The following is a 26,435-nucleotide window of genomic DNA, read 5'->3' as shown; positions in this document are numbered from 1 at the left end:
TTCATGTTGCCGTTGGCGTCTGCTGCTGTTGTGGTGCACTTGATATGCTCCTTGAAGATGATGACAATAGCGTCTCCAGGTTGAATGTTCCTGTCCTATCTTATGATCTTGCATCCAGGAGGGATCACTGTGATGATGTTGGGGGCCGACGTGGGAGTCTGCCAGTTTTCCATCAGGAAGGGCAGACCCAGTGTGTGGTGGTGAAGCAGGTTCCAAATTTCGGTGAGTGAGCGGGTGTTGAGAATGGTGCAGGATATCGAGGGATAAGTCTGGGAGCAGGGTGAGGGCGGCCAGGTGTGTGTTGTTTGCTGTGAATGTTGTATATGTTGTGTGTTTTGCGTTCAGGGAGGGTGAGAGGCTGTGATAGGGTGCAAGAGTCACAGGAGAAGGTCCTATCGGTGTTTCCAGCGAGGCTCTGCAGCACCTCGGAGAGGAGAGTCCAGGATTGTGGACAGAGGAGTAGTGGAGGTGGGTGGGGGGATGACCAGTGATCCTGGTTTTAGACGCAGACAATCTTGCCTTTGGTGCACCTTGCACACAACAGTGGTGCACCCGTTGCAGGCATCTGCCATTAATTATGGGAAAGAAAGCAAAAAAGCACAACAAAAGTCCCAGAAGAGCAGAAAGAAGGAATTAGTGAGAGAAATAAGAGATTGCCTTAAAAGCTCATAATAGTATGCATGTATGTATGTATGAAGTCTTTATTTGTTTGAGTTAACTAAAACCTTTACAAAAGATAAAAAGAAAATAATAAAAAGAATAATAAAAAAACAGAAGGCAAGGATAAAAGTTATCTAATTTCTGTTTGTAAGATCTAGTACTCAGAGATTTTAGCAGCATATGACTTAGGCAAAGCACAGCCAATACAATAAGGCTCTGTTCTCATGGAACATAGAACATGAGTATCTCTAAAGTGACTAAGTGCATGAAAAAACCACAACATTCTGATAGATTCGAAAGGGTTCTTATATGCTTGGCTCGCTAATAAAATGCTATCCCTCCTTACAGCGCATTATCTGGAAGTCATAGCGGTCCAATTGAAACACCTGTCTGTAGCATAAACATCCAATACTTGTACTTAAAAGTCAATAAACACAATCAACTTATAAAATACTAATCATTCAAATGAATGTTGAACAATCGTAAATGATATGTAATTTCACCACTGATTGATCATTCCACTTGTGCTTTCAAGATCCACACAGATCCTGGGTATGGAGCTGGGCAATTCTGCTCACACAGATTTGTCATTCAAGTGCTTCACTGCCAAAAGCGTACATTTCAAATAGCAGGCAGACAATTGCAGAAATGTCCTAGATTGACAGGCAGCAATTGAATCTTTACAAGTTCTCACATTTATTTGCAAGACAACTGGCTGCAGCCAACACCTTCTAAGTGGCTTTAAAGTGGCACAGATACAAATTATGTGCATTAGAGACTCCAACTACACTCAACAAAGTCAACATGCCGGTTTCTTCGTACCTTTAATACACCTGAAGCGATATTCTTTCAATGGAATCACCGCACACCTAAGGCGTAATAGACTCTTCTTCATTGGCATTTTCCAGGAAAAGCCAAAATCCTGAGACTCCAGATTCATTGTCTTGGGAGAGTAGGATTCCTGGTCGCTCCATAGCAGAGATAACTCAAATGTCCATTGATCTAGAAATGAATCTGGCTTGCATAGACAAGACTCTGGACATGAGTTTTGGTGGCATTTTACTGCCCTAGATTTCTGCTGCTGCCAATGCATGTACTGCTGATAAAAGATCATTATACCACTTCAAATTCTTGCTTGTAATTAACTGCCAAATCAAATTTCTCAGTGTGCCCGTCTCGGCACGCCTTGCCTTTGCACATTAGGCGATAAAGTGAGATTTTAATATGAGGCTGTGTCTAGGCAGGTTGATTTCGAGACGCAGGCATGCTGCAGGTGCAGACTTGGGCAGCACAAGACTGCATGATAGCATCAGTTCTGAGCATGGTCTAGCCAAGTCTCTACGTGGTCTTTAAAGGTAAAGGCTACATTACAGTTGGCTTGAATTTGGCATTTATCACTCTGCAGAGCCGTTACATGTGGCCCATTCATCTGGCGTATCCGTTTGGAACACAAGATCATTAATGCTAAGCCAGCTTTCTTCAGAGCGACTAGGTGGTCTTCATGGCTGCCTCGACCATTGAAATGTACACCCAAGTATTGCAATCATGGTCTTATTAAGTCCCATTAGGTCCCAGTTTCCTTTGGCTGCACTTCCTTATTCTCTTCGTTTCTTCTCTGTCTTGTTCCAATCCATTGCCTCCTTATTAATCGCACTTGCGTTTCAGTCACTATAGGAGTTACAACTGTTGCAGGCTCTGATGGTTGGACATTATTTATTCAAGGCTGACCAACGTTCTGTTCATAATTATTACGTATATTTCCTATGTTAAATAGAGTAAGGTTTTCAGTACTCAATTACTGTGATGCATGCCTTTTAATTTCTTGAAGCTTTCCTTTGAGAGCTATGTCTTTATCTGATTTTTCTTCATGTAGGACTTAATCGATTGGATGGGGCCCTCGTGCAGTGCCAGAGTATTCTCTGTGCAAGGCTTGCTTGATTTATCCAAAGGGCGCGTGGGTGGTATTCCATCCGTTGTTATTGTCCCTGTATTAACAGTGTTGACGTCCTCTTCCTGTTCCAATACATCAGATGGAGCCATCTGTGGGGCTGGCTGTTTGAACAGGGAAAAGAAACTGCTTACTATGTTGGAGGTTTTTTTCCAATAATTTTCTATCTTTTCTAGAAAGCACGGGGGGAGGCATTAGGATCCTCAGTTGGCTTGTCTTCTTTCTGCTGAAGGTCGGTATTTGTAGACTTACGACTGCCTGTATTGTAAATTCTTCCTTGATGTTCTGATTCTGATGTGAATCATTTCTTACCACTGGCGTCTCTGATTCTAGACTCATGCTTACAAACTTTTCCTCTTTTTGCGTACAGAATTACTCTTTATATCTTGGATTAAATTTGAAGTAAATTCTGGGAGACTGGCTAATTTGTCCATTATGTGCATACAATAGCATGGAGGTTCAAAATCCTGAATTGTGGATTAGGGTTTGTTTGATGATTAGATTGTTTAATCTTTCTAGTTTCAAGTCTATTGCTCTTGTGTGAGTGGCCAATGCTTGCAGTATTGAAAGTTGGATGTCAAGTCTATCTGCATGCATTGTCGGTGCTTGTCCTATAGTCATCAGTGTTATCTCCACTTGGGCCCACTGATCTTTGTGGTATTCAGTTTGCTGGTAGAGGCCATCTTGATTTGCTGAAGAGAAAGGAAAGTTAGAAGGAGGGTATGGCAATTCATTAGGGATTTGACTTGATTTTTCAAATATAGAGCTATGGATCGAAGGCAAGGGAGAGCTCTTGGTCTGTTATAGATTTATTTAATATATAAAACAAATGGTATAGAGGGATCCATCTCTCATTTATTTTTGCACAAGGGACTACAAATTACCTTGGCAATATACTATTTCTTTTAGCACATTCAACGATTATTTGTCAGGTATAAATATCCATCGGCAATCGAAACAATGGGTGGACTTCTCCTTTAACTTGACATCAGTTAAAGGAGGAGTTCACCCATTATTTCGATTAAAACTTTAGTTATTTGGCGCACATAATTGACTGAGATAGAGGAGTGATACCTCTGGCGCTAAGAGGACTACCTCTGAATGTATCACTGAGATGTAGAAGTGTACATGTTTAAGAAGTAGTTAGGGGAATGTATATGTTGTGTATATGATTGATCTTGCATATATGTATTGTGTTGTAATCTATTTCTGATTAGTTTGTCATGTCTTGTGTTTAATTCAATGTGATTATATATGTTATTTTGAGTCTCGCCGATGGATATTTGTACTTGACAAATAATCGTTGAATGTGCTAAAAGAAATAGTATATTGCCAAGGTAATTTGTAGTCCCTTGTGCAAAAATAAATGAGAGATTGATCCCTCTATACCATTTGTTTTATATATTATAGATGTTCTATGCCCAGGTATGGAAGGGTCATTTGGGCATACCCCGTGGTGTTCTTCTATAGATTTATTTAAGGCATCATCTCTCGCTATTATTGCCTTGTTTTACAGAGACGTTGACATTTGCATTGGCTTTTTAGTGCTTGGCTCCTTCGATGGTGTCGGAGTCACAAGGTCTCTTGCCTCTATGCCCGGACTGTTTCTCCTGGCTTTTATTTCTGTTGCACAGACACAATTGATCATCTTATTGTCAACTATTATGGTGGGTGAAAGCGGGTATACTGGTGCTTCATTGGGTGTCGCATCCTGGTCTTTCTTACTAGGTATTGAAGGCGACATTAGCGATGCAGATCCGTGTGCCTCGTATCCACCCAAAATGATAGGATCCTCCTTCGTTTTCTGTGGCGTAGGACTTGTTTCATACACCTCTTTGCTCTCATGAATATTTATCTCAAGCTGAGGGTCTCTGGGAGCACCCTTTAAGTAGGTCCTAATGTCATTACCATGGGAAGAATGGCCCGACTGTACTGGCCCTACTTCCCCAATGGGCAGCATCTGAAGGGCAGTGGCCAAAATACCTGATGGAAAGCAATCCGCTTAGCTCAGTAACATAGCGTGAGGGTCAGCGCTCCTCAGTGTGCACTTCATTGGGTTTTCTTCAAGATCTTCCCTTTGTTTATTCTTGTTGCAGCTTGTAATAGGAGCGAGCTACGTGTTCTCACTGCCCCTCCTACTTTCTGTATGTAGCTCACAATGTTAGTCAAATGGAACACGACTGATTGGGATAAAATAGGCCGACATTGAGGGGAGTGAAGACAGGGACGGGCTGCCTAGCTGGGCAGTTATCTGCTAAAGTCTATAGAGGTCTGTAAAAATCTATGGTGTTGGACTGTCTACAGGTAACATGAGTCATGCCTCTGCCCAACAGGATCACTTTCCACGATGTGATAATCCGCCCGTTACCTGACGTCTACTAAAGATTTTTGCCTCAAACTAGCTTCAAAGATTGATTGCGAGGTGCTCAGAGGCATCAAAGGATGAGTGAGAGTGAGTAGTAAAAAAGCAACAGAAAGCGTCGGAAATGCGCAAAAGGTGTCCCAGAGAGGTTTGGAAATGCTGAGTAAGTGGCAGAGGGGGAGACAGCCAAACGCAAGAAGGCAGGAAACGGCAAAAAGTGGCAAAAACAGGAGGGCAAAGAGAGAATGAAGACATGAAAGAGAGAGCAGGAGAGTGAGAGGCGGAAGAAGAGAAGCAGCAAAAAAAGATAAAGAAGGAAAACAAGGCCAGGTCCTTCGAACAGTCCTGGAACTGGCCTCGAAAGGGATATGCCTGGTTTGAGGACTGGGCACAGGTAAATGAGAAGGCACCAGTCGGGGGCAGGTGATGTCGGCATAATCCAAGTCTCTTACGCAGTCAGTGTAAAGTTTCCACCGGCAGAGACACTGCTGGTGGAAACATGACAGTCCTCCTGACTCTAAATAGAACAAAAGCACCGTCACTTTGTCGGATGGGGTGCTCCGCCTTGTTTGTGGCAGCATACCCTGGCTGCCAAAACTCTAAATGAGGCCCCTTGTGTTTAAAAGCGACTACGGTTATCTCGCCCAATTGTATCTTCACTTATTTAGATTTCACTCTTTCTCTGCCTCTCCAACCTGCTTCTTAAGTATGTTGCAGAGAAATACCTCCTACCCACATAAATGAACCTGACAGCAGGCCTGCTTACCTTTTGTCACTACCAGACAGTTTGGAGCCTTGACAGGGAAAGAGAAAGGACTTTCCAGAACCAGATGCTGGGGTCGAATAGGGATTTCCTCCCACAGAAAGACTGGAACCAGGTATAAATAGTGGACCTCCAAAGCCACCCATCAGAACCCTCCTGGATTTGTGGAAGTTACAGAAGAAGGACCACCCTGCTACCAGAGGACTGCCCTGTTTCTTGAAGGACCATCTTTGTTTCTAAGAAGGAAGACTGGACCTGCTTGCCCTTATCCCAGGCTAACCAGAGTGACTCCAAAGGTCAGTTGGCTGCTTCAGAACCCTCCCTGCACCTGCCCGGCCGACCTTCTGTAACTGGACCTTGCTGAGTCCTTCTGGCCCCTGCTGGAGTCAGTCCTGATCCCCAAGAGGTGCCTGACCAGGTCATGGACCCTTCGCTGGCATCAGAGTGGACTCCTCCTGAATACAAGGCGAAAATCCTGAAGTTTGATCTCTTCACGACCGTGAATGTGGCCATTTCCACCAAGATTCTGCCGCCGTTCCAGTGAGAGCTGCTCTTCGCGCTGACAGCATTCACCAAAGATGACTGGCAATGCGAGACCTGCACTTTGCGCTACAGCAACAACAATCTGATACAACCATCAATGCAAAGCTACAGCAGCTGCCGTACACAACGCCCAACTGGCTCTTTGCGCTACAGTGACGACGACCATGATACCAGACCTGCTCTTTCTGCTACAGTGACGGCTGGCCACAATGCTCATCCTCCGCTGCGCTGCTTCCTCCACTGTGATAGGAACTCCTGGCGCCGGCCATAGAAGGTAACCTTTCAACTAGATTAACCTGGTTCCTTTGTCCGATCCTCACCTTATTGTGGTCAGCCTGAACTTGTGACTTTCCTCCGATCTAGCATGACCAGATAACTGCATGTGGCGCTTTGGGCTTTGGGCACTATTTTCACTGAAAACGTTTAAATTGATATCTCTGGTTCTCCAGAGATATCAATGAATGGCATACCATTTATCCATAAATACTTTATTGAATTGCAGTCGGAAGAGTAAAGGTTTGATGGCTAGTCTTAGGCCTCTAGGGATCAGTTGATGTTTATGATACTATATCAACGTGGAAGCGTGGAGCCTTTGTTTCAATTCGCGTCTCATGATGAATTCCAGGTGACGAAGTTGTTGTGTAGTAGTTCCTTGTTGGGTGTCGAAAGATTTAGTGGTGATGAGTGCGTAGATTTCATTGGCTTGTTCTGCGGTGTAAGCTTTGGTTTCTGCTCTATTCTCTGTGGTACTAGCTATACTGTCGAAAGAAGCCATATTGACACGGGGCTGGGTGCAAGTGCTCCGATGGGGCAGTTAATACTTTAAATGAAAAAAGTATTGGGGCACTGCACACCAATAATTACAAAAAAAACTGGACAGGTAAGAAAACAATAATTTGTAGGTTGTCAGTAAGTACCTGATCTTGTTCGTATTGACTAACTCACTACGGAGAGTTCGCAAGTACTCGTGCAGCGTCTCTGGGTTTTATATAGGCACGTTACATGATTGCACTTTCGTTTTCCGACATCGTGTACACTCCACTCGACATTCCTTCACGTCGCTGTACCTTTCTGCTCAATTTCTGGACTGCAACTGTCGTTCTTTACGTGATCTTATCCTAACGATAAACATGTCCTGGTTATTCTCATTCTTTTTTCTGTACATCCTAGGGTGTTGCTGGATTAAATGGCTCTGTTTGATTTTCAATTTATGTTACCATAATCATAAAACTGAATTGTGTTTTTGTTCATATTCACAGTGGCCCCTGAAGATGGGACTTAATGTCCCAAAATGCATTGGGCACGACTTTTTCAAACGCAATGTTTATTTAATTCATTGTTATGATGTTGGTGTAATAGAATTGTACTTGACTATCAGTCTCCATGATATAACTATGTTTTCCATGACTTAACGAGTTGATTACTAACCTCATTGTCTAATGTTTCAAATGAAATTCGATTGAAAAATCACTTGAATACTGTTGTTCTTGTTTACTTCATACATGTAAATTGCTATAGGGTTGTGTACATACTCTGTATAGTTAGTTTAACATTGAACCACTGTGCACACGGTTTCTTTCAGGCTCTTGTGCTTGATTCACCTCACACATTCTTGTTCCCCGAGGGACCGGCAACCCTCGTATACCGTGTAGCACACATTAGGAGAAAACCTACAAATTATTGTTTTTTACCTTTTAAAAAAAATTTTGTTCGTAATTATTGGTGTGCAGTGCCCCAATTATTTTTTCATTTAAAAAATAAACCTTTTGCCAGGCATGAACCTTCCTTCTTAATACATATGTCACCCATAGGATAGGCCCTAACCAGCCCATAGGGCAAGGTGCAGTGTAATTAAAAAATTGGACTTGCACTTTTGACTTTTAAATCCCCTATTAGGGAAAAACTCTTAAATTCAGTTTTCACTACTGACATGGCCTGCCTCTCCCAAAAAACAATATTGGGTTACCTTTTTATATTTATTAAGTGATAACTTTCAATTGGGAGCAGGTAGGAATATCGAGTTTTGTCTCTAAAGAATTGTAATTTAAAATCCTCTTTAATGATAAATTCTGATTTTAAGCCACAATTCTGAAAATGCTACATTTAGAACTTTGGCTGTCTCTTGTTTTATTTTGTGAATACTTCTTTATTAGTATAATGAGCAACAGCGTTTTTGACAACAGTTTGTGCAGACATGTATTGAAACAGTCCGGACAAATATCTGTACATGCATTTAACGGGTTTCAGCATGAGCGTTGAACGACGTAGACATTTAACAGTCCTTTACTAGTCCTAACCACAGTCTAATGGGGGGCAGCAGCTGATTTCCAGTGCATGGCTATTCTGCATTTAGTCAAGACCAACGCTAGGTCAATACATTTGTTAATGGGTTTACAAGTTGCTGAGCGGGAGGTGATCCCCAAGAGATAGTGAAGGCCGTCGGTATGGAGACGGGTGTCAAAGGCTTTGGAGAGAATTTCTGTTATCTCGTCCCAGTAGGGAACAACCTGGGGACATGTCCATACTGTGTCGATAAAATTGGTTGTAGTTTCTCAGCAGCGGGGGCTGGAAACCGGGGTTTCTGGATACCTAAGTGCCACTCTCTTGGGGGTGAGGAAAGTGTAGTGAAGGTAGTTGAACTGAGTATATTTGAGTCAGGTCTTCATGGAGATGCACTTCAGGACCACAAGAAGTGTCCATTACTTTTTCATGAGTCTGGTGGTCAGCGCCTTGTCCCAGTAGGCGTGGAGAGAATGAAAGGGCGTCCCCCTGTCCGTACGGAGGGATCCATGCAATTATATGATAGCATGGTGGCCACCCCCGTGTGTGAGCACCACCTGAAAAAGTTTCAACGTTTCTTGTTCATCGTGCGTTCTATGCCAGACCATGTGTAAATGCCTAGTGAGCGAGGCATAAAGGAGCAAGGATCCCGGAGGTATACCGGAATTATCCACTAAGCTCTCAAATGTGCAGAGGATTTTGTCATATAATAGGTCAATTGTGCGGCCGCATAATAATATTCATAGTTTGGGGCACCGAGGCCGCCCTCCTCCAGTGGGGCATACAGCTTATAGAATGCTACTCGCCTCCTATCACTGCCCAAAATTAATGCGGTCAAGAGTGTTTGTAATTCTCTAAAAAAACATTTGGGGAATTATAATGGGGAGAGCAGAACAAAGGTACAACAACCGGGGGAGAAGAAGCATCTTTGAGATGGCTATGCGTCCCATAGGGGAGAGCGGCAATGCAGTCTAGAATGGGAGGGAGGGTCTTGCACTGGTAAGGGGTCTGTGAGGTTGCCGCCCATTAAATCCCTGTCTGAGTGATAGACACAGATCCTCAAATATTTAATCGTATCGCAGATTCAAGGAACCAAGGTGGAAGCACCCGTCGCTGATATGAAGAAAGAGAAGTCATTTGCAACAGTTGAGATTTATCCCAGTTTACCTTTAGTCTAGAGGCAGCCCTGAACTGCTGCAGGAGCTCCATGAGACTTGTGAGCACTGTGCTATCCTTTCAGAGATACACCAGGGCATCATCCGCATACATAGATATTATATGCCAATAATTGTCAGCATGCATAGACTGGGGACTAGTGCAGCCACCAATCGCAGTTGCAATCATGACCGGTCTATTGTATATGATGTTCTACTGAGACGCCGCCGGTCCTCCGGGATGTCGGCTAAGTGGCCGTGTAAGAGATAACTTAACTGCCCGACTGGTCGGCAGGGTCCTCCCACTGCTATGTGGATAAACGGCGGTTTGCCCTGTACAATTCCTATACGTAAATAAAGTTTTTTTTGAAAAATCAAAAAATAAATAAATAAATAAATTGTCAGCATGAATCCACCAACTCATGGCTTACTTTCGTAAAGTGCAAGTGAGCATTTAATTTGCTATCTAAAACATAACTGGGGATGGGGGAAACCCTGGCGGGTGCCACAACGAATTCTGAAGGAGTCCGAGAAGGTGGAGCCAGTTTTCACACAGGCCACAGGCGAATTATATAATAAGGAGAACCACTTGAGGAATGTGGGGCCTCTATCCCGAACCTACCAAGAACCTCCCTCAGGTAATCACATCCCAGGGTGTCAAATGCCTTTTCAATGTCAAGTGACCAACCCAGGGATTCACGCCCGTCTTACGTTGGCATTTTCTTGTTAAAACCATTTGACGCCTGCAGCCTGTATCCTGGGTCACATGACTAGGTGTAGCTGGCAGTTGGTCCGTGTATATTACTTCCACACAGTGAGACAAAGGGGGAATAGGTGTTGGCAGGATAGGCCATCTGGGACTTGATAGGAAGGAGGAGCTGTCATCTACCACACTTGCTGTAGCAGAAGACTCTAGCTGGGCACAGTCACAAAGGGTCTCACACCAGTATTTTGTGCTCCAAGATAAGTTGGGTCCAGGGCAGGGAGGACGGAAATTCCAAGCACCTCTGGCGGTGGAACCTTCTAGAAACTTATCCTACTGCAAAGCTGGCATTGGGTATCAATATTGGACCTCATGCCCAGCTCTTCAGTACACCGCTGGGTTTGTCAAAGACTCAGAAGGACTGGTGTAATGCTCTGCTGCAAGACGGACTGCTGCTCTTCTGGCCTGCTAATTGGCTGTCCTGCTGCCCTGCAACTGCCAGAGTGAGAAGGACTGGACCTCCATCTTGAAGCCAGTACCTCCAGAGTGACTCCAAGGCTAGTTGGCTAGCCTCCTGATCAGAGCCTCAGGGAGAGAAAAGGCTCCAACTACCTTGAACCTAGCACCTGAACTCCGTCTGCTGTGAGTTTTGTCCTCAAGTGGTGCCATCCTGTCCTGGACCCTTGAATGTAGGCCTGAAGGTTCTCTGCTGGCCCAGCTGTGGTCCAAGCACAACAGATGCAGTCCCACATATCGCCTCACATCAGAACCGCCGCTGTGCAACGCATTCCTGATGCAGGACCTAGCAGCTCCTCAGAACTTCTGCTGTGCTACCACCCTCAATGCAGGACCTCGCATCACTGCCCAGCTGCTCCTCAGAACCGCTGCTGCACAGTGCATCTGGAACACAAGACCTTGTAGCCTAACCCCGCAGCTCCCCAGAACCGTAGCTGTGCAACGCATCCTGATGCAGCACCTCGCATTGCAGCCCCTATTCAGCACAGTGTGATGCATCCTGGACGCAGGACCTCTCAATACTCTGCAACCAGATTTACGGTACTTTGTTCAGCAGGCCTAACTTGGTCCCTGTAACCAGCTCCATCGTGGTCGACCTGATAACCATAGTTGTGTGTTTAATCACTATTTTTATTTAAATCTTTCAAATTGCATATTTCCGGTTTTACTGATTGGATTTTTGTTGTTTTGGTGTCAAATAATGTAATACATTTTACTCTATTTTTCTAAATTGGTATGGGATTTTTCTTGGATCGTGCTTTCACTTTATTACTGTTTGAACTGCTGCATAAATATTTTGCACATTGCCTCCAAGTTATGCCTGACTGCTTTTGTGCCAAGGTACTGGAGGGTTAAGCGCAGGTTAATTTGAGGCTGGCTTGTGTTTAAGCCTGACAAGAATTGTGGTTGCTGCTTGAGTAGGGTTTCACCCCCTCAACTAATAACCCAATTTCCTACAAACATTGACTTTGAAACCATTTATTGCAGGTGCTCTTACTGGTCCTTTAAACTGTCTGCTGTCCGTTTCCACTAATCATCGGAAACCCTGCGTCCACATGATCTAGACCCGGGTAAAACTGACTTTAGCCCGCAACCCCCACTCACCTGAGAAAAGCTTACTTTTCAGTTGTGGGATTTAGAGTTTTTGTCATGTTCCTAAGCACTCTAAATTAATGCTTTTGCATCCAGATTAGCTGAAGGACTAGTACTAAGGTTAGTGATAATAGCACACTAGACCCTTTGTATCATTCCATCTGTAACCTACATTTATTGAGAAACAGAATTCATAGTAGATGTACTGAGATCCAAGGATATTGGTGAGGATCCATAATTTTTCGCTTAAAGGGTAACTTTACCTACAGACTACAAAGTCATTCAAGTTAGAGCAGATTACTACCTAAGCACTCTAACGTTTTTGTGCATAATTTGGTCGTTCCACTTGGCTTTTATAGTTGGCTATCATTCAAACTATCTTACATTACATACCTGTAAAAAAGACCTTCACACAGGCACCTCTCTGTATCAACCAATGTCATTCGGTATCCTACTTCCAGACTTACTATCACATCTTGAAATAAGTGATGCAACCACACCTTTAAGGATCCAGACGAAAACAGTTACTTATCCAACTGGGGCTAATGGCATCTGAGGGCCTCAGACAACTGCACAAATGATTCTTATGATAACTGATGCAGCCCCATGTCTATTGAGTGCCCAGGACCCTGAGAAAATATCAAACAACTCTTAAATACAACACTGCATTACAATGTGGGGAGCATAGCTTTCTAATGCAGGAGGACAGGAGATTTGAATCTCACGTGAAAGGATTGAAGCTAGAGAATCTTGGTGCAGTGGTTAAGCTGCTGACTCTGGAATCAGTGGCCCTTGGTTCGAATCAGGGCCTCTGCATGTGACTGAAAACTGAGTGATCCTGCACAACTCACCTATTATCTCCATGACTAACATATAATGATGTAAAATAAAGGTGTAAATATTTGAAGTGCACTTGCTTAATTCAAAAGGATGTAAACCCTCCCTTGATGTATGTGATCCTGCATCGTCTCCCCACATTTCCCACAATGTATAAATGTTATTAGGCATGTGCCATATAAATACCAAAACAGACATACACGAATGTCCGAGCAGCTAAATGGACTTCAGTAAATTCAAGGAGTAATAAAATAATGTAAGGGACAGTATTTGTGAGCTAGATGGTTCACTCCTACACCACATGCGCAGAGACACAGTGACAGTCTGACACAACCAGAAGTATTTGAAGTGCAGTAGCTATACCAGACTCCATTAGAGTGTTTGGAGCCCTCCAACACATCTGCTATAATCTGGTCAAACTCCTTTACATAGACAAGGACATCTATTGTATTTGAAGCCAATAAGACATATGTTTAGTTCTATCATCTGTGTGTACACTGCCTATAGATGTTGCGGTTTATGCTGATAACTCTACGTTTCCGCTTGTAATACCCAGCCATGTCTTTCACCATCGCTTATCAAGAATGGAGAATGGCTGTGAGGTTGCTCTACATCCAAGAGGTGCCTGCATATTATGTTGCGGAGGAGATAGAGGAAGAGGCACAGGACGCAGGCACCATACCCTGCCACCCTAATCCATGCGTTTATTTTGGACGTACATTTTGAATCTCTTTTAAGTTTCAGCAGTAGTACCTCAACCTCCTTTTGTGGGAACGTGGCACCTGAAGCCATTCTGTGAGTTGATCCTGTGTGGCTGATTTTGATTGTGATTGTAGTTTTGGCGTCTGCATGCTTGTAGACATGAACATTGCGGAGACTGTATATAGCATCACATTTGTAGACAAGACTTTGTACTAACCTTGGGATGTCAGGTGATATGTCTTGGCCTGTCTCTGGCACACATGTAGACGTTCAGCAAGAGTAGGGATTTCCCTGACTACTCCCTTGCGTAGTGCTTGTTTGCATTTTCAGAATATTGATTGATTTTTGATCTATAAAGCGCAATATGCTCTTGGGCGTCAAAGCGCTACCAACAGAAAATAAGCTACCCACAGAAGGAACAATTACGGAAGAGAAAATAAACACATCTTCAATTTCTTATGGAAGGCCATGTGAGAGATTAAACAAGCAATGTGGATCAGCATTGTATTCCACAATTTTGCAGACGCTACTAAAAGAGCTGAGTTTCCGCATTCCAGATCCGCGAACCTCGAGTCGATGGTACTTTTACTCAGCATGAAAGCAGGGGAGGGGGAGAAATCATTAGCGAGTCAATCATTTCAATTTCAGTTCCTATGACTCTTTAAAATCACAGACTACCAAATAAGTTTAGCTGATTTACTACAAAGCCAAAAATAACAGGTCATACAGACACCTCAAGATGAGGGTGTAGAAATACATTGGAACTAATACAAAGCCAAATCTACGGCTGAAATTAAGGCGGTGCAACATGCACAGAACAATTTGTTCGAGGATAAGGATACAAAAGATTGGGGAACAAACGTCCAAGTTCCCCTGCGTCGAATGTTCATGGGAATAAAGCGTTAATCTGTCTGTACACTATCACTAATGTGACATCCCTAAATAAGCATTTTGCGGGGCAGGATCGGTCAATGTGTCGGCGAGTGAAGCCTTTTCAAGAAGTCTTCCCACATCAGTTGGGTCAAGCAGCCTAAGGCTACTAAGACAGAGCTCCTCTACTAAGACAGAGCTTGTTCTAAGATGCTCTCTCTCTCTCTCTCTCTCTGCAAGGCAGAAGTCCCTGAGCTCTTTCCCTAGTTACGATACATCAATAGCACAGGTGGTGTCCCAGGATCCTTCGCGAATCACTCCATCCAGTCAGGCCACCTCCTCATAGGTACTTTTCCGTTAGGTAGCGATGCTCCTGAGCTTGGTGAGATGACTTGATTCCTAGGCTCTCTCCGATGAGAAAGTACAACAGTTCTCCACTATCAGTATCAATGCTCAATGTATACACTTCTCTCCTTGCCTAACTCCTAAAACAAAGACACTATTCTAGCTAACAAGGATGATTCTTCCACCTGCAACAGAAACGCGAGAAAGAACAACATCCAATGTGCACATGAAATTCAACTATTAAATCTAATGCGAGAGCTTCCAGGGAAAATGCATTTCAGGTCTACATCATTTGGCTAACATAAGAAAGATGTCATATAGGCGTTACAAAATTGCATATAAAATAACACTCTTTACAGCATACATCTAAGTTAACACGTTACATAAGCACATCGTATACATCAATGATTGTTACAAATTCTGCACGTTAATGATTTCAGCTTGATACATCTAGTTTCTACGTTTATATTTTCACGTTTACATTGAAGTGTCACTAAATACACAAAGATCCACATTACTACAATTCACATTCTAATGTCTCATGTTAAAACAAAGAAAGAATATGTGTAGGTGCGGACTACTCATGATTATGATGCACCCTTACAAATGAAAAGTGAATTGTGCGCTACATCGCTACCGAAAAGATGCGGTTGCCCCATCTCACCTTCTGAAAACTAGGAACCATCACCTTCCTCAGAGAGGAGACTCTCCAGCTGTCTTATAGGCAAATGCAATTGGAATGCTAACCAAAGGGGAAGTTGTCCCTTAAGGTACAGTGCCCGATAGACCATGCACAATAGTTTGAAAATTACCCTCTTCCTCACAGGTATCCAGTGTAGAGAGTGCAAGCCCTCCTCCACTGACTGGCATTTGGGTATATTTAATATCAAACGGGCAGCGTGTCTTGAATAACCTGGAGTCTACTGAGTGAGGATTTATTGATATTTAAGTAAAGAGAGTTGCAGTAGTCAAGGCGAGAGGTATTCAGTTCAATGACTACTGTAGTTCTATTTCTTCAGAAATAAAAGGAAGGGTGTTTTTCAAAATGTTAATGATGAAAAAACATGTATTTGTGATCCTATTGGCCTGAGTATCAAAGGTGAGTGTTTTATCAAAGATGACTCCTAGGATTTTAACAGACGCAACTGGAGTAGATAGGGGGCCACATGTCTCAGGTCACCACAGCTCCGACCACACCGAGTGCCGAGCCCCAAAGACCAGGATCTCTGTCTTCTCGGAACAAAGGCGTTACAAGGAATCCATCCTGCTAGCGAAAAAAGCCTTTCTCACGAGACAGATAGAAGATGCAACCAACACCCCTAAAGAACTCTTCCTTACGGTCGCTTCCTTAGCAAACCCCAAACCTATGGAAATCCCAGCTAGCCTCTCACTATGCGAAAGCTTGGCGACCTTCTTTCGTGAAAAGGTGGAAAACATCTTCCTTCCCTTAGATAGTATAGTGATGACCTCTTCACCGAGGGAGGCCCTTGAATCCGCCAGACCCGAACCCACGCTTCTATATTTCCCGCCCATCACGGAAAAAGAAGTGATAAGTCGCCTACAAAAAATTAAATCAGGCTCCCCTCATGATCCCTGCCCCACAACAGTTACTAAACTTGCACCAGACGCAATTGCTAGGGCTCTTACTCCCCTCTTCAATCTGATGCTGGAGATAGGGGAATATCCCTCTAGTTGGAAGCAAGCTTCCATCTTACCCTTGCTAAAAAAAAACAATCTTGACATCACGGAGATGAACAATTATCGCCCGATTGCCAGACTCCCACTCCCGGCCAAAATAATAGAAGGTTACCTGAACACACATCTTAGTGCCTTCCTTAAATCGGCGGATGTACTGGACTCTTCCCAACACGGCTTCCGAGAAGGGCACAGTACGGAATCCGCCCTGATCAAATCCATGGAAGGTATCAGGCAGGTGATGGATACAGGGGGCAGAGCAGCTCTGATCCTATTAGACCTCTCGGCAGCCTTCGATACGGTCCACCATAAGCTTCTGGTGGACCGGTTGAGGGCCTGTGGAATTCAGGGGAAGGCTTTAAAAATTTTACAAGCATTCCTGTCTGACAGATCTCAGACAGTGGCGCTGGGCGGCCACGAATCTCACTCCTTTGTGCTTCCTTGCGGAGTTCCCCAGGGGTCTTCGTTGAGCCCAACCCTTTTTAATGTATATGTGTCCACCCTCGCCCCGGTGATTCGATCATTCGGCTTTCAACTTACGGCGTACGCCGATGATACACAGATCGTGGTGTCCCTCCTTCCCGGAAATACAGAAAATACCGCTGACAGATTCAGAAACTGCATGCTTGAAGTTGGCCGCTGGATGGCACAAAGTTGCCTTAAGCTGAACTCTTCAAAAACCGAGGTTCTGCTCTTTGGTGACAGAGACAATTTTTGGTCCCCGAGATGGTGGCCAGACGAACTGGGACCTCTCCCAGATCCGGTGGACAAAGTGAAAAATCTCGGTATTCTGGTGGATACCTCCCTGACCTTTAAAGCCCAGGTGAATGCTCTTTCCTCCTCCCTCCATTTCATACTCAAAACCATCAGGAAAATACTACCTTATCTTGAGAAGAAACACAGGAAACAATAGTTACGGGTCTAGTGCTTTCACGCCTAGACTACTGTAACAGCCTGATGTTAAACGCCCAGCAGAGCGTATTAAGTAAACTCCAGCTTCTGCAAAATGCAGCCGCTCGTCTTATCACTGACACACCCAAATTTGCCTCGGTTTCTCAGGAGCTGGGTAAGCTTCATTGGTTGCCGGTCCGTAAAAGAATCATTTTCAAGGCAGTCTGTATGGTCTTTAAGGCCCTCCACGATTCGGGACCTCGGCACTTGAAATCCCTTTTCCGCTGGCACAAACCAGCAAGAACTCTGAGGTCAGGACAACTGGCGCTGGTCACGGTCCCCAGAATTAAAAGAGCTCGCTGGGGAGGCAGGAGTTTCTCTCTTGGGGCCGCAGAGGCCTGGAATAAACTTCCCCTTGCGCTTAGACAAATCCAGAATCTGATGGCCTTTAGAAAAGCTCTAAAAACATGGCTCTTCACTAAGTAAGCACGCTTCAACACACCAGTTTATCTTTCTAGCGCCAGGACACCTCCGGGTATCAGAGCGCTCTACAAATGTGCAAAATAAATAAAATAAATAAATTCTCCGTATTCAATTTCAGACAATTTTCTTTCATTCAGATCCTCACGTCCACCATACAGAGTTTGAATTTCTGTGCCACTGATATCATATCGTCAGACACTACGACAAAAATCTGGGTGTCATCTGCATATGACAAAACCTGGAAACCAAATGATCGCACTAGAGTTGCAAATGGTGCCACATACAGATTAAACAGAGTGGGGCTTAGTAAGACCCCTGCAACGCCTCACAAGGGAGCCGAAAGGGTTCCGCCATGAAGTCACCACAACTGACAATCTGGGTTCTGTTGGTGAGAAAGGACCCTAATAAAGCCAGCGCGGTGACCCTCACCCACACCCGGCACAATCTCTGCACCAAGTGGGAGGGGGACACCGTATCAAATGCTGCTAACATATCCATGCCACCCTGGTCCACCTGACAGTGCATGTAGTCTGCCACAGCAACTAGAGCTGATTGATCGCACTGGAGTTGCAAATGGTGCCACATACAGATTAAACAGAGTGGGGCTTAGTAAGACCCCTGCAACGCCTCACAAGGGAGCCGAAAGGGTTCCGCCATGAAGTCACCACAACTGACAATCTGGGTTCTGTTGGTGAGAAAGGACCCTAATAAAGCCAGCGCGGTGACCCTCACCCACACCCGGCACACTCTCTGCACCAAGTGGGAGGGGGACACCGTATCAAATGCTGCTAACATATCCATGCCACCCTGGTCCACCTGACAGTGCATGTAGTCTGCCACAGCAACTAGAGCTGATTCGGTGCGTAAACGCTATGGAATCCATTCTGTAAGGGGTCCAGCAGGTCCTGCATAAAAAGAAGCACCGCCAAGGTCAGATTAATGTATTTTTCAAAAATGTTTGCCGTTGCAAGCAAAAACGAAATCGGGTGCAGATTTTTTAAATCGTCTGGCTACCCATTCGGCTTCTTTTTATTAGTAGTAACAATGGCCTCTTTCCAGATTTGTAGATAGACTCCTGTGCAGATTATCTGGTTCTAGACTCTTTATAGTTGTAAGAATCTGGGGGGACAAGGATCCTTTGGGAAGGCTGATTTCAGATGCATAAGCAGAGTTTTAACTTGCGTACAGGCCATGGAGGGAAGGTGGACAAAGTAGCAACGGGCTCCTTAACCGTGTTAATATAGACTCCGCTTTACATATATGTTACTTACAAAATCCCATCTTAAAAATGATTTTATTTCTAATGCTAGAGTCCTATTGTTCGAGCTCAATGGTATGTTTATGAGCCATCGATTAGATGACAATCCCTGGCAGGCGCATTTTAGATGAAATATTGATTCACTTCCTAAATTTACGAAATTAGATTTTCTTTAGAAATGAATAGCCCTGTTGGGTTTCTCTATTTGTGATATCCCTTTTCCACCAAGGCGTAGCTCTCTTAAAACGTCCATAAAGGGAGAAACTGATTACCTGTTACAAAAATGCTTTTGTATAAGAGAAAACTAGCTTTCTCTAGATCATATTTTCAAAAATCAGACAGATGATCTATTTTAGAAAATTCAACTTCTGTTGGTCTCATTTGCAAAATCATCCACAAATTTTGCACAATCATTATAGAATATAAAATATAAATATTTGTTGATATATTTTCACATTTGGGAACATATCAATCGAATTCCAAAAGCCTGTGTACAATTATGAGTAAAGTAGATGTGAAATTTTCTATTTTGCTTATAGTAACCAAATGTTTTAAGGGGGATGAAAAGTAGAACATAGGTTTTCTTCTATCACCCACTATTATAACCCCCCCCATGTATAGTAAGTGTACCAATGTGTGAAACCTCATGCTTTGCAAGTATTGTGATTTACTGTTTTCTCCATTTTCTTGTAGAACAGAATGGTTTTTTTTGGATCTCGACGGACTGGAATGGAAACAAGAGAAGAAAGGCGTCCAGGTAGCTTGTTTCTTGCTCTCCTTCAGTGGACCAGCCACTTGTTATTTTTCTAGAACGAAAGTAAAGATCAGGTTAAAATGAAGGCACTTGCAAAGTTACCTCCATCCATCACCATCATTACTTCAATTCTATGTAGCTATATTTAAATTTGTGTATACATCTCTGACATCTCACATATAAGGCAGTTTCCTGTGCAACCTTACATTAAGTAGATTTAATACATAATTATATTTCAAGAGGGGTGCAGACGGACTTCAGCAGGACTTAGGGGCATATTTACAAGCCCCTGTCGCCACCAGAATGTCACTTTTTTTGACTTTATGATGGTGATAGAGGCTTCGCCTTATTTACAAGGCAGAGTTAAGCTACTTAACGTGGCTTAATGCTGCCTTGTAAATAAGGCACCCTTTCACACTATACTTAGCGAGAAAGGGGTGGGCAATAGGTGTTTCGGTGGGCCTTCCGCCGCAACACCCATTGATTTTGACACTGCCCCATATTTACAAGAGTGGGGTAAAGAGGAGGCAGCGCCAAAATTAAGACCAAGGAAAACTTGGTCTCAACAGGGAGCAATGAGGAGAAATGCTTTATTTCTCCTCGTTTTTGCTATTTTTATGTGTGCTTCCTTGAGCTGCACACATAAAAACAGCAAAATGCCATGCATGATTATTTCTATTCCTGCACATAAACAATTATTTCAAAAATGAAGAGTTGCAACTTCTCTTTATTCTACACAAAGCAGCACACATAGGAGTTACAAATCACCATTTAAGATTGTTGATGTGCAGTAACGGACACCTTCCTGCACATAAATAATCATTCCCCACAATGCAGGCACCCTTGCACTATAGTGCAACGGTGCGCTAGGCAGCTAAATTTAGCGCCAGTGCTGGGGGAAACACAGGGCTGCACCGTATTGTTGTAAATACGGTGCAGCCCTGCGTTTCAGAAGTGGCGGTGTGCGGTGTTAAGCCAAGAAGGCTAACGCCGCACTCCATCACTTCTTTGTAAATATGCCCCCAAGTTGGTTGGGCCCGTGAAAGTACAGTGGAACTGAAGAGCTAAATTTTGGTTTTGTTATTTTGACCCCAGAGGGACCCTTTGGGACCTTCCCTCGAGGGCTAGGGGGTCAGGAGACCCCTACTCTGGCCCTTTATAACTATTCTATTTTAACCAATAATCCTTTATTGATGGCGTTTAATGCTGTTCCTATCATCTTGATAATTTATTCCTAAGCACATGATCATAGAAATAGAGAAAACACAAGATAATAGCCAAAGTGCCACAAATTGTGAAATAAAATTAATCATCCATTTATATAAAAATGTAATGGGTCAATTGGAAGATAAATTCGTTCTCATTATATTTTCTTTTTACCGTCAATGCATTTCATATTGGATTTTCAAAAGTGAAATACAGCTAGTGAGAAAGTCATTCAAATGAGTGAGAGAAGACCCCAAAAGAGGGTACTATGCAATCAAACACGAACCGCATGCGATCATGGATTATGCAAGTCAATGAAGGTTGGTCTGATAAAGGCAGTCTCAAACAGTTATCACATCATAAACAACGCGGATCTTGAGACTTATGGATAATATCTAATGAGGTAACTGATAACATCTTTGGACAAATTAAAAGGAAGCATGGAACCACAGAAAAACATATTGGATGGGGGAGTGAACAAAAAGGCAAGGAGAGAAGAAAGTTGTATGTATAGTTAAACACAAAGGGAGGGATAAGGAAGGACACGGGGAGGGAAGGTGGGAGCAATTGTCAGGTAAAGCCGCAAAACCAGGAATGATGACGTCTGAAGATGTATTTACGTGTACCAGGAGCCCCCGTAGCTGGAGGACCATGCATCAATTATTGCTTCTATAAATCTATCAAGAGGATGCCAGATGTAAGTAATTTTCCTTTTGGAAGTCTATAGAAGGTTATGTGGTACATGAATACTCCTGATGTAGGTAACCAAAGCCCACCATGTGTTGAAAGAGATAAGGTTGGCCGATTTCCAATCAAGCAGTATCTATTTTACAGCAACATTTACCAATAGATCTAAAAAAGCATACTCAATGCGATTTATTGAAAGGGGAATTGTTGACACCAGGGGGGCCCAATATAACTGTTGGAAAGTCCAGTCTAAAGGGTTGATTGAACATTTTGGAGAGTCGTTCAGCCTCACTGTCCCAGTAGGTTTTAAGGAGTCAGCCAAAAACATACGGTCGGATTCCCACAGTTCTTCGTTACAGTTCCACCATATTTTGGAGTCAGTTAAGTTGAGTTTAGCCCGCCCACAAGGTGACGAGTATGCTAAATGAGGTGTGAATAAATTGGATTAGGTGAAGGAAGGTAGAATTTTATGATGTAGCGTAAAGTTAGTCCAAGTTTCCTTGTCAGGAGGTTCCCTATTAACATTTCTAAATTATACGTCCCACTTGGCACGGAGAGGCGAGCAGGGTTTAACTTTGTGAGAAGTTAAGAATTTGGGGGCATATTAATAAGGCGGCGCTATAAAATTATCGCCGCTTTTGCAGCCGTTTTCAGCTGAAAAGCGGAGATAATTTTATCGCCTTATCAGCAAAGACACGCTATCGCGTGTTTTGCTGACTTAGCGCCCCTTTCCAGCATGCCTAACTTTGCATCGCTAATGAGATGCAAAGTAGGCGTGGCTGTGAAACCAACCAGGGAAAATATCCCGAAGGCAGCTTCGCGATATTAACAAGGAAGGGTAGCGATTATTTAAATCGCGTTAAGTATGCCTTAACGCAGGAATTTAACGTCTGTTAAATTCCTGACTAAGGCATACTTAACATGGGGGGTGGATTCTGTGGCTAAGACCACAGGCCCTGTCATCTAGGATATCGCCGTTTTCCACCATGGAAAATGGCGATATCCACACTATCTCTGGAATTTTTATCGCCTCGGCGATGCGCGTTGTTGATAACGCGCAAACCAGGCGATAAATTCCAGAGATATCCAGTGATAAATATGCAAGCGCTAAGTGCGCTTTGCGATATTTATCGCCGGCCCTTGTTAATATGCCCCTTGTAGATTAGGGAGGCGTTGTGGCCTACAGATACCCATTTTAGTAAAAGTTGATCTATGTCAGGATATCTGAGTGGACCAATTTTCGTTAATTTATACTCTAATTTCAGGAAAGTGTAGAAATCTAGATTGGACAGATTGTTAGAAAGCTGGAGTACTGCAAATAATAATAATAATTCTACTGGAGGCCGCATATGAATCCCTAACTAGAGAGATGCCTTTCTCTGACCAAAAGCGCTATTAACATCTGTAAGATCTATTGCTGTTCTTTTACTCTTCCATAGACATGGCAGTGTGGAGTTTGAAATACAGGTCTCCATTTTCTGGTCTAAGAGAAGAACTGCTTTGGTGGTATCTTTACGAATGTGGGGGCATATTTACAAGGGCTTTATCTCCGCTTTTTTGGCTTAAAAAGCCAAAAAAGCAGAGATAAAATTATCGCCCTATTTACAAGAGGGTGCTAACATGCATAATCGCATGTTAGTACCCTTTTCCCAGCGCCTCCCTTTGCATCTCTAATGAGATGCAAAGTGGGCGTCACTGGGCGTAAGTTGGATGGACTACCTTGCAAATATCGCTGATGTTCACATCGCGATATTTACAAGGCTGCCCCAGCATTTTAGCACACGTTAGTTTTTTGAGAAACCGCTGTTTTCTCCAAAAACTAACGTCTGCTAAAATGCAGACTTACCTATCCCTAACATTGCGGTGGATTATGCTGATACAACCCTGTGGGTCGTATCAGCAAGGTTATCGCCGTTTTGCAGGGAACATCGCTGGAAAACCAGCGATGTTCCCTGCAAAACGGCGATAACCTCGCTATCTCTGGAATTTTTATTGCCCTGGAGAAATGCGTTGTTAATAACGCGCTACCAAGGCGATAAATTCCAGAGATAGCCTGCGATAACAAAATTATCGCTAAGCACGGCCAGCGATAATTATCGCTGCCCGTTGATAATATGCCCCTTGGTAGGAATGCAAAGGGGCTAAGTGAGGCATTGTAAAGATCGCAATTAAGTGGTGGGGGTGACTAAGCCTTTTTGAATCCACTGTCAATATGGTTGGGATTCGTTAGTATCCATAAATCACCCTACTCCTTGTGCGGTGAGTAAGGCAGTCTGGTTGTGGAACCAATTCGGGAGGTTACAAGCTCTTCTTCTTTTTTTTGAAAAATATTTGTATTGGAATTTATAACCATACAACCTTTACATTCACATGCAGTAGTTCTATATATATTAGCTGTTGGGCACAGTTTGAGTAACCTTTTATACAATACATTTAGAATCAGGAGGAATAAACAAATTAGGGAATTAGAAAACGAAAAAAGGTAATCTCTATGATTTACTACATATTCCAATGTGATCTGTATCATCTATCCAGGATGTGTCTTTTATATGTTATTGCTCATTCCCTGAGGCCTATTAGGCATTAGTTTGTGATGTAAAATCCTTGACTATTCCCTAATTCTGTCATGCCGTAGCTGTCCTTACCTAATGAAACAATTAAACTTTTAACAAATAAGACATTGTCCTTCAGCGCATGCAGGTGTTTCTATCGCTATTACTCTCAGTGTAGAGGCGATTACACCTGTGGTCTCAGCGGGGTGGGGTTCGTCCAATAAGCGTTAATGTCAGGTAGGTCCCCGTGTGCCCTTTCAATCGCCCATGACAGTAATGGAGGGGACCACAGGGGAGAGGGGTGCAGACAAGCAGGCCAGTCAACCAGAGCCAAGCCGGCTCCAAGCTAGGGACCGGAGCGTCTCCTCTCCGGTGGTCGTCCCTCCAGGTAAACAATCATTACAACAAATCCTTTACCCCGCATACCATCACCTCGCATACCATGACAACGCAAATACCATTACTCCGCAATGCCATTACAACGCATGGCATTACACTTTATATGCTTTTACCACGCATGCTTTTACAAGGAAATTCGTTGTAAATGCAGGAATGGTAAAAGCATATGTTTTTTAAATGTAAGTATAAGGTAAGTATAGGGTTTGGGTTTGGGGTGTAGGGGTATATGTTATGTGGGTTCAGATGTAATTTTTGGTTGTGTATGTGTGGGTTTTGGGGTGCTGGGGTATTTTTAGGGTTTAGGGTGGGTTTTATGTTTTGGGGTGCTGGGGTATTTTCAGGGGTCAGGGTGGGTTAGGGTTTTGGGGTGCTGGGGTATTTTTAGGGTTCAGGGTAGGTTTAGATTTTGAGGTACTGGGGTATTTTTAGGGTTCAGGGTGGGTTTAGGTTTTGGGGTGCTGGGGTATTTTTAGATGTCAGGGTCGGTTAGGGTTTTGGGGTACTGGGGTATTTTCAAGGTTCAGGGTTGGTTTAGGTTTTGGGATGCTGGGGTATTTTAAGGGGTCAGGGTGGGTTAAGGTTTGGAGTGCATGGGGTATTTTTAGGGTTCAGGGTGGGTTTAGGTTTTGGGTTGCAGGGGTATTTTTGGAGTTCAGGGTGCGTTTAGGTTTTGGGGTGCAGGTGTATTTTTAGGGGTCAGTATGGGTTAGGGTTTTGGGGTGCAGGGGGTATTTTTAGGGTTCAGGGTGGGATTAGGTTTTGGGGTACTGGGGTATTTTTAGGGGTCAGGGTGCGTTTAGGTTTTGGGGTGCTGGGATATTTTTAGGGGTCAGGGTGGGATAGGGTTTTGGGGTGTAGGGGGTATTTTTAAGGTTCAGGGTGCATTTAAGGTTTTGGGGTGCTGGGATATTGCAGAGGTTCAGGGTGCGTTTAGGTTATGGGGGTGCCGGGGTAATTTTAGGGGTCAGGTTGGGTTAGGGTTTTGGGGTGTAGGGTGGTAATTTTAGGGTTCAGGGTGCGTTTAGGTTTTGGGGCACTGGGGTATTTTTAGGGGTAAGGGTGGGTTAGGGTTTTGGGTGTAGGGGGTATTTTTAGGGTTCGGGGTGCGTTTAAGGTTTTGGGGTGCTGGGGTATTTTTGGGGTTCAGGGTGCGTTTAGGTTTTGGGGTGCTGAGGTAATTTTAGGGGTCAGGGTGGGTTAGGGTTTTGGGGTGTAGGGGGTAATTTTAGGGTTCATGATGCATTTAGGTTTTGGGGTACTGGGGTATATTTAGGGGCAAGGGTGGGTTAGGGTTTTGGGGTGTAGTGGATATTTTTAGGGTTTAGGGTGCGTTTAAGGTTTTGGGGTGCTGGGGTATTTTTGGGGTTCAGGGTGCGTTTAGGTTTTAGGGTGCTAGGGTAATTTTAGGGGTCAGGGTGGGTTAGGGTTTGGGGAGAAGGGATAATTTTAGGTGTCAGGGTGCGTTTAGGTTTTGGGATACGGGGGTATTTGTAGGGGTCAGGGTGGGTTAGGGTTTTGGGGTATTTTTAGGGTTCAGGGTGCGTTTAAGGTTTTGGGGTGCAGGGGTATTTTTGGGGTTCAGGGTGCGTTTAGGTTTTAGGGTGCTGGGGTAATTTTAGGGGTCAAGGTGGGTTAGGGTTTGGGGAGAAGGGATAATTTTAGGGTTCAGGGTGCGTTTAGGTTTTGGGATACGGGGGTATTTGTAGGGGTCAGGGTGGGTTAGGGTTTTGGGGTA

The 26,435-nt window shown here is 43.7% G+C and overlaps 1 protein-coding gene across 2 annotated transcripts in view; it reads left to right on the top strand.

The window, feature by feature from the left end:
- HGFAC (HGF activator) overlaps nt 1-26,435 on the top strand; it is an 882,006-nt gene that overhangs the window by 27,216 nt on the left and 828,355 nt on the right. For both annotated transcript variants that reach the window (XM_085642492.1, XM_085642493.1), the window contains exon 2: nt 19,796-19,859. In XM_085642492.1, the coding sequence (XP_085498618.1) occupies nt 19,796-19,859 (64 nt within the window). The remainder of the gene's footprint in view (nt 1-19,795; nt 19,860-26,435) is intronic.

Source organism: Triturus cristatus, chromosome 2_2 (assembly GCF_964204655.1).
Source record: "Triturus cristatus chromosome 2_2, aTriCri1.1, whole genome shotgun sequence".
NCBI lineage: Eukaryota > Metazoa > Chordata > Amphibia > Caudata > Salamandridae > Triturus > Triturus cristatus.
The sequence above is the reverse complement of the archived record's forward strand: the minus strand, read 5'-3'. Positions and strand labels throughout refer to the sequence as shown.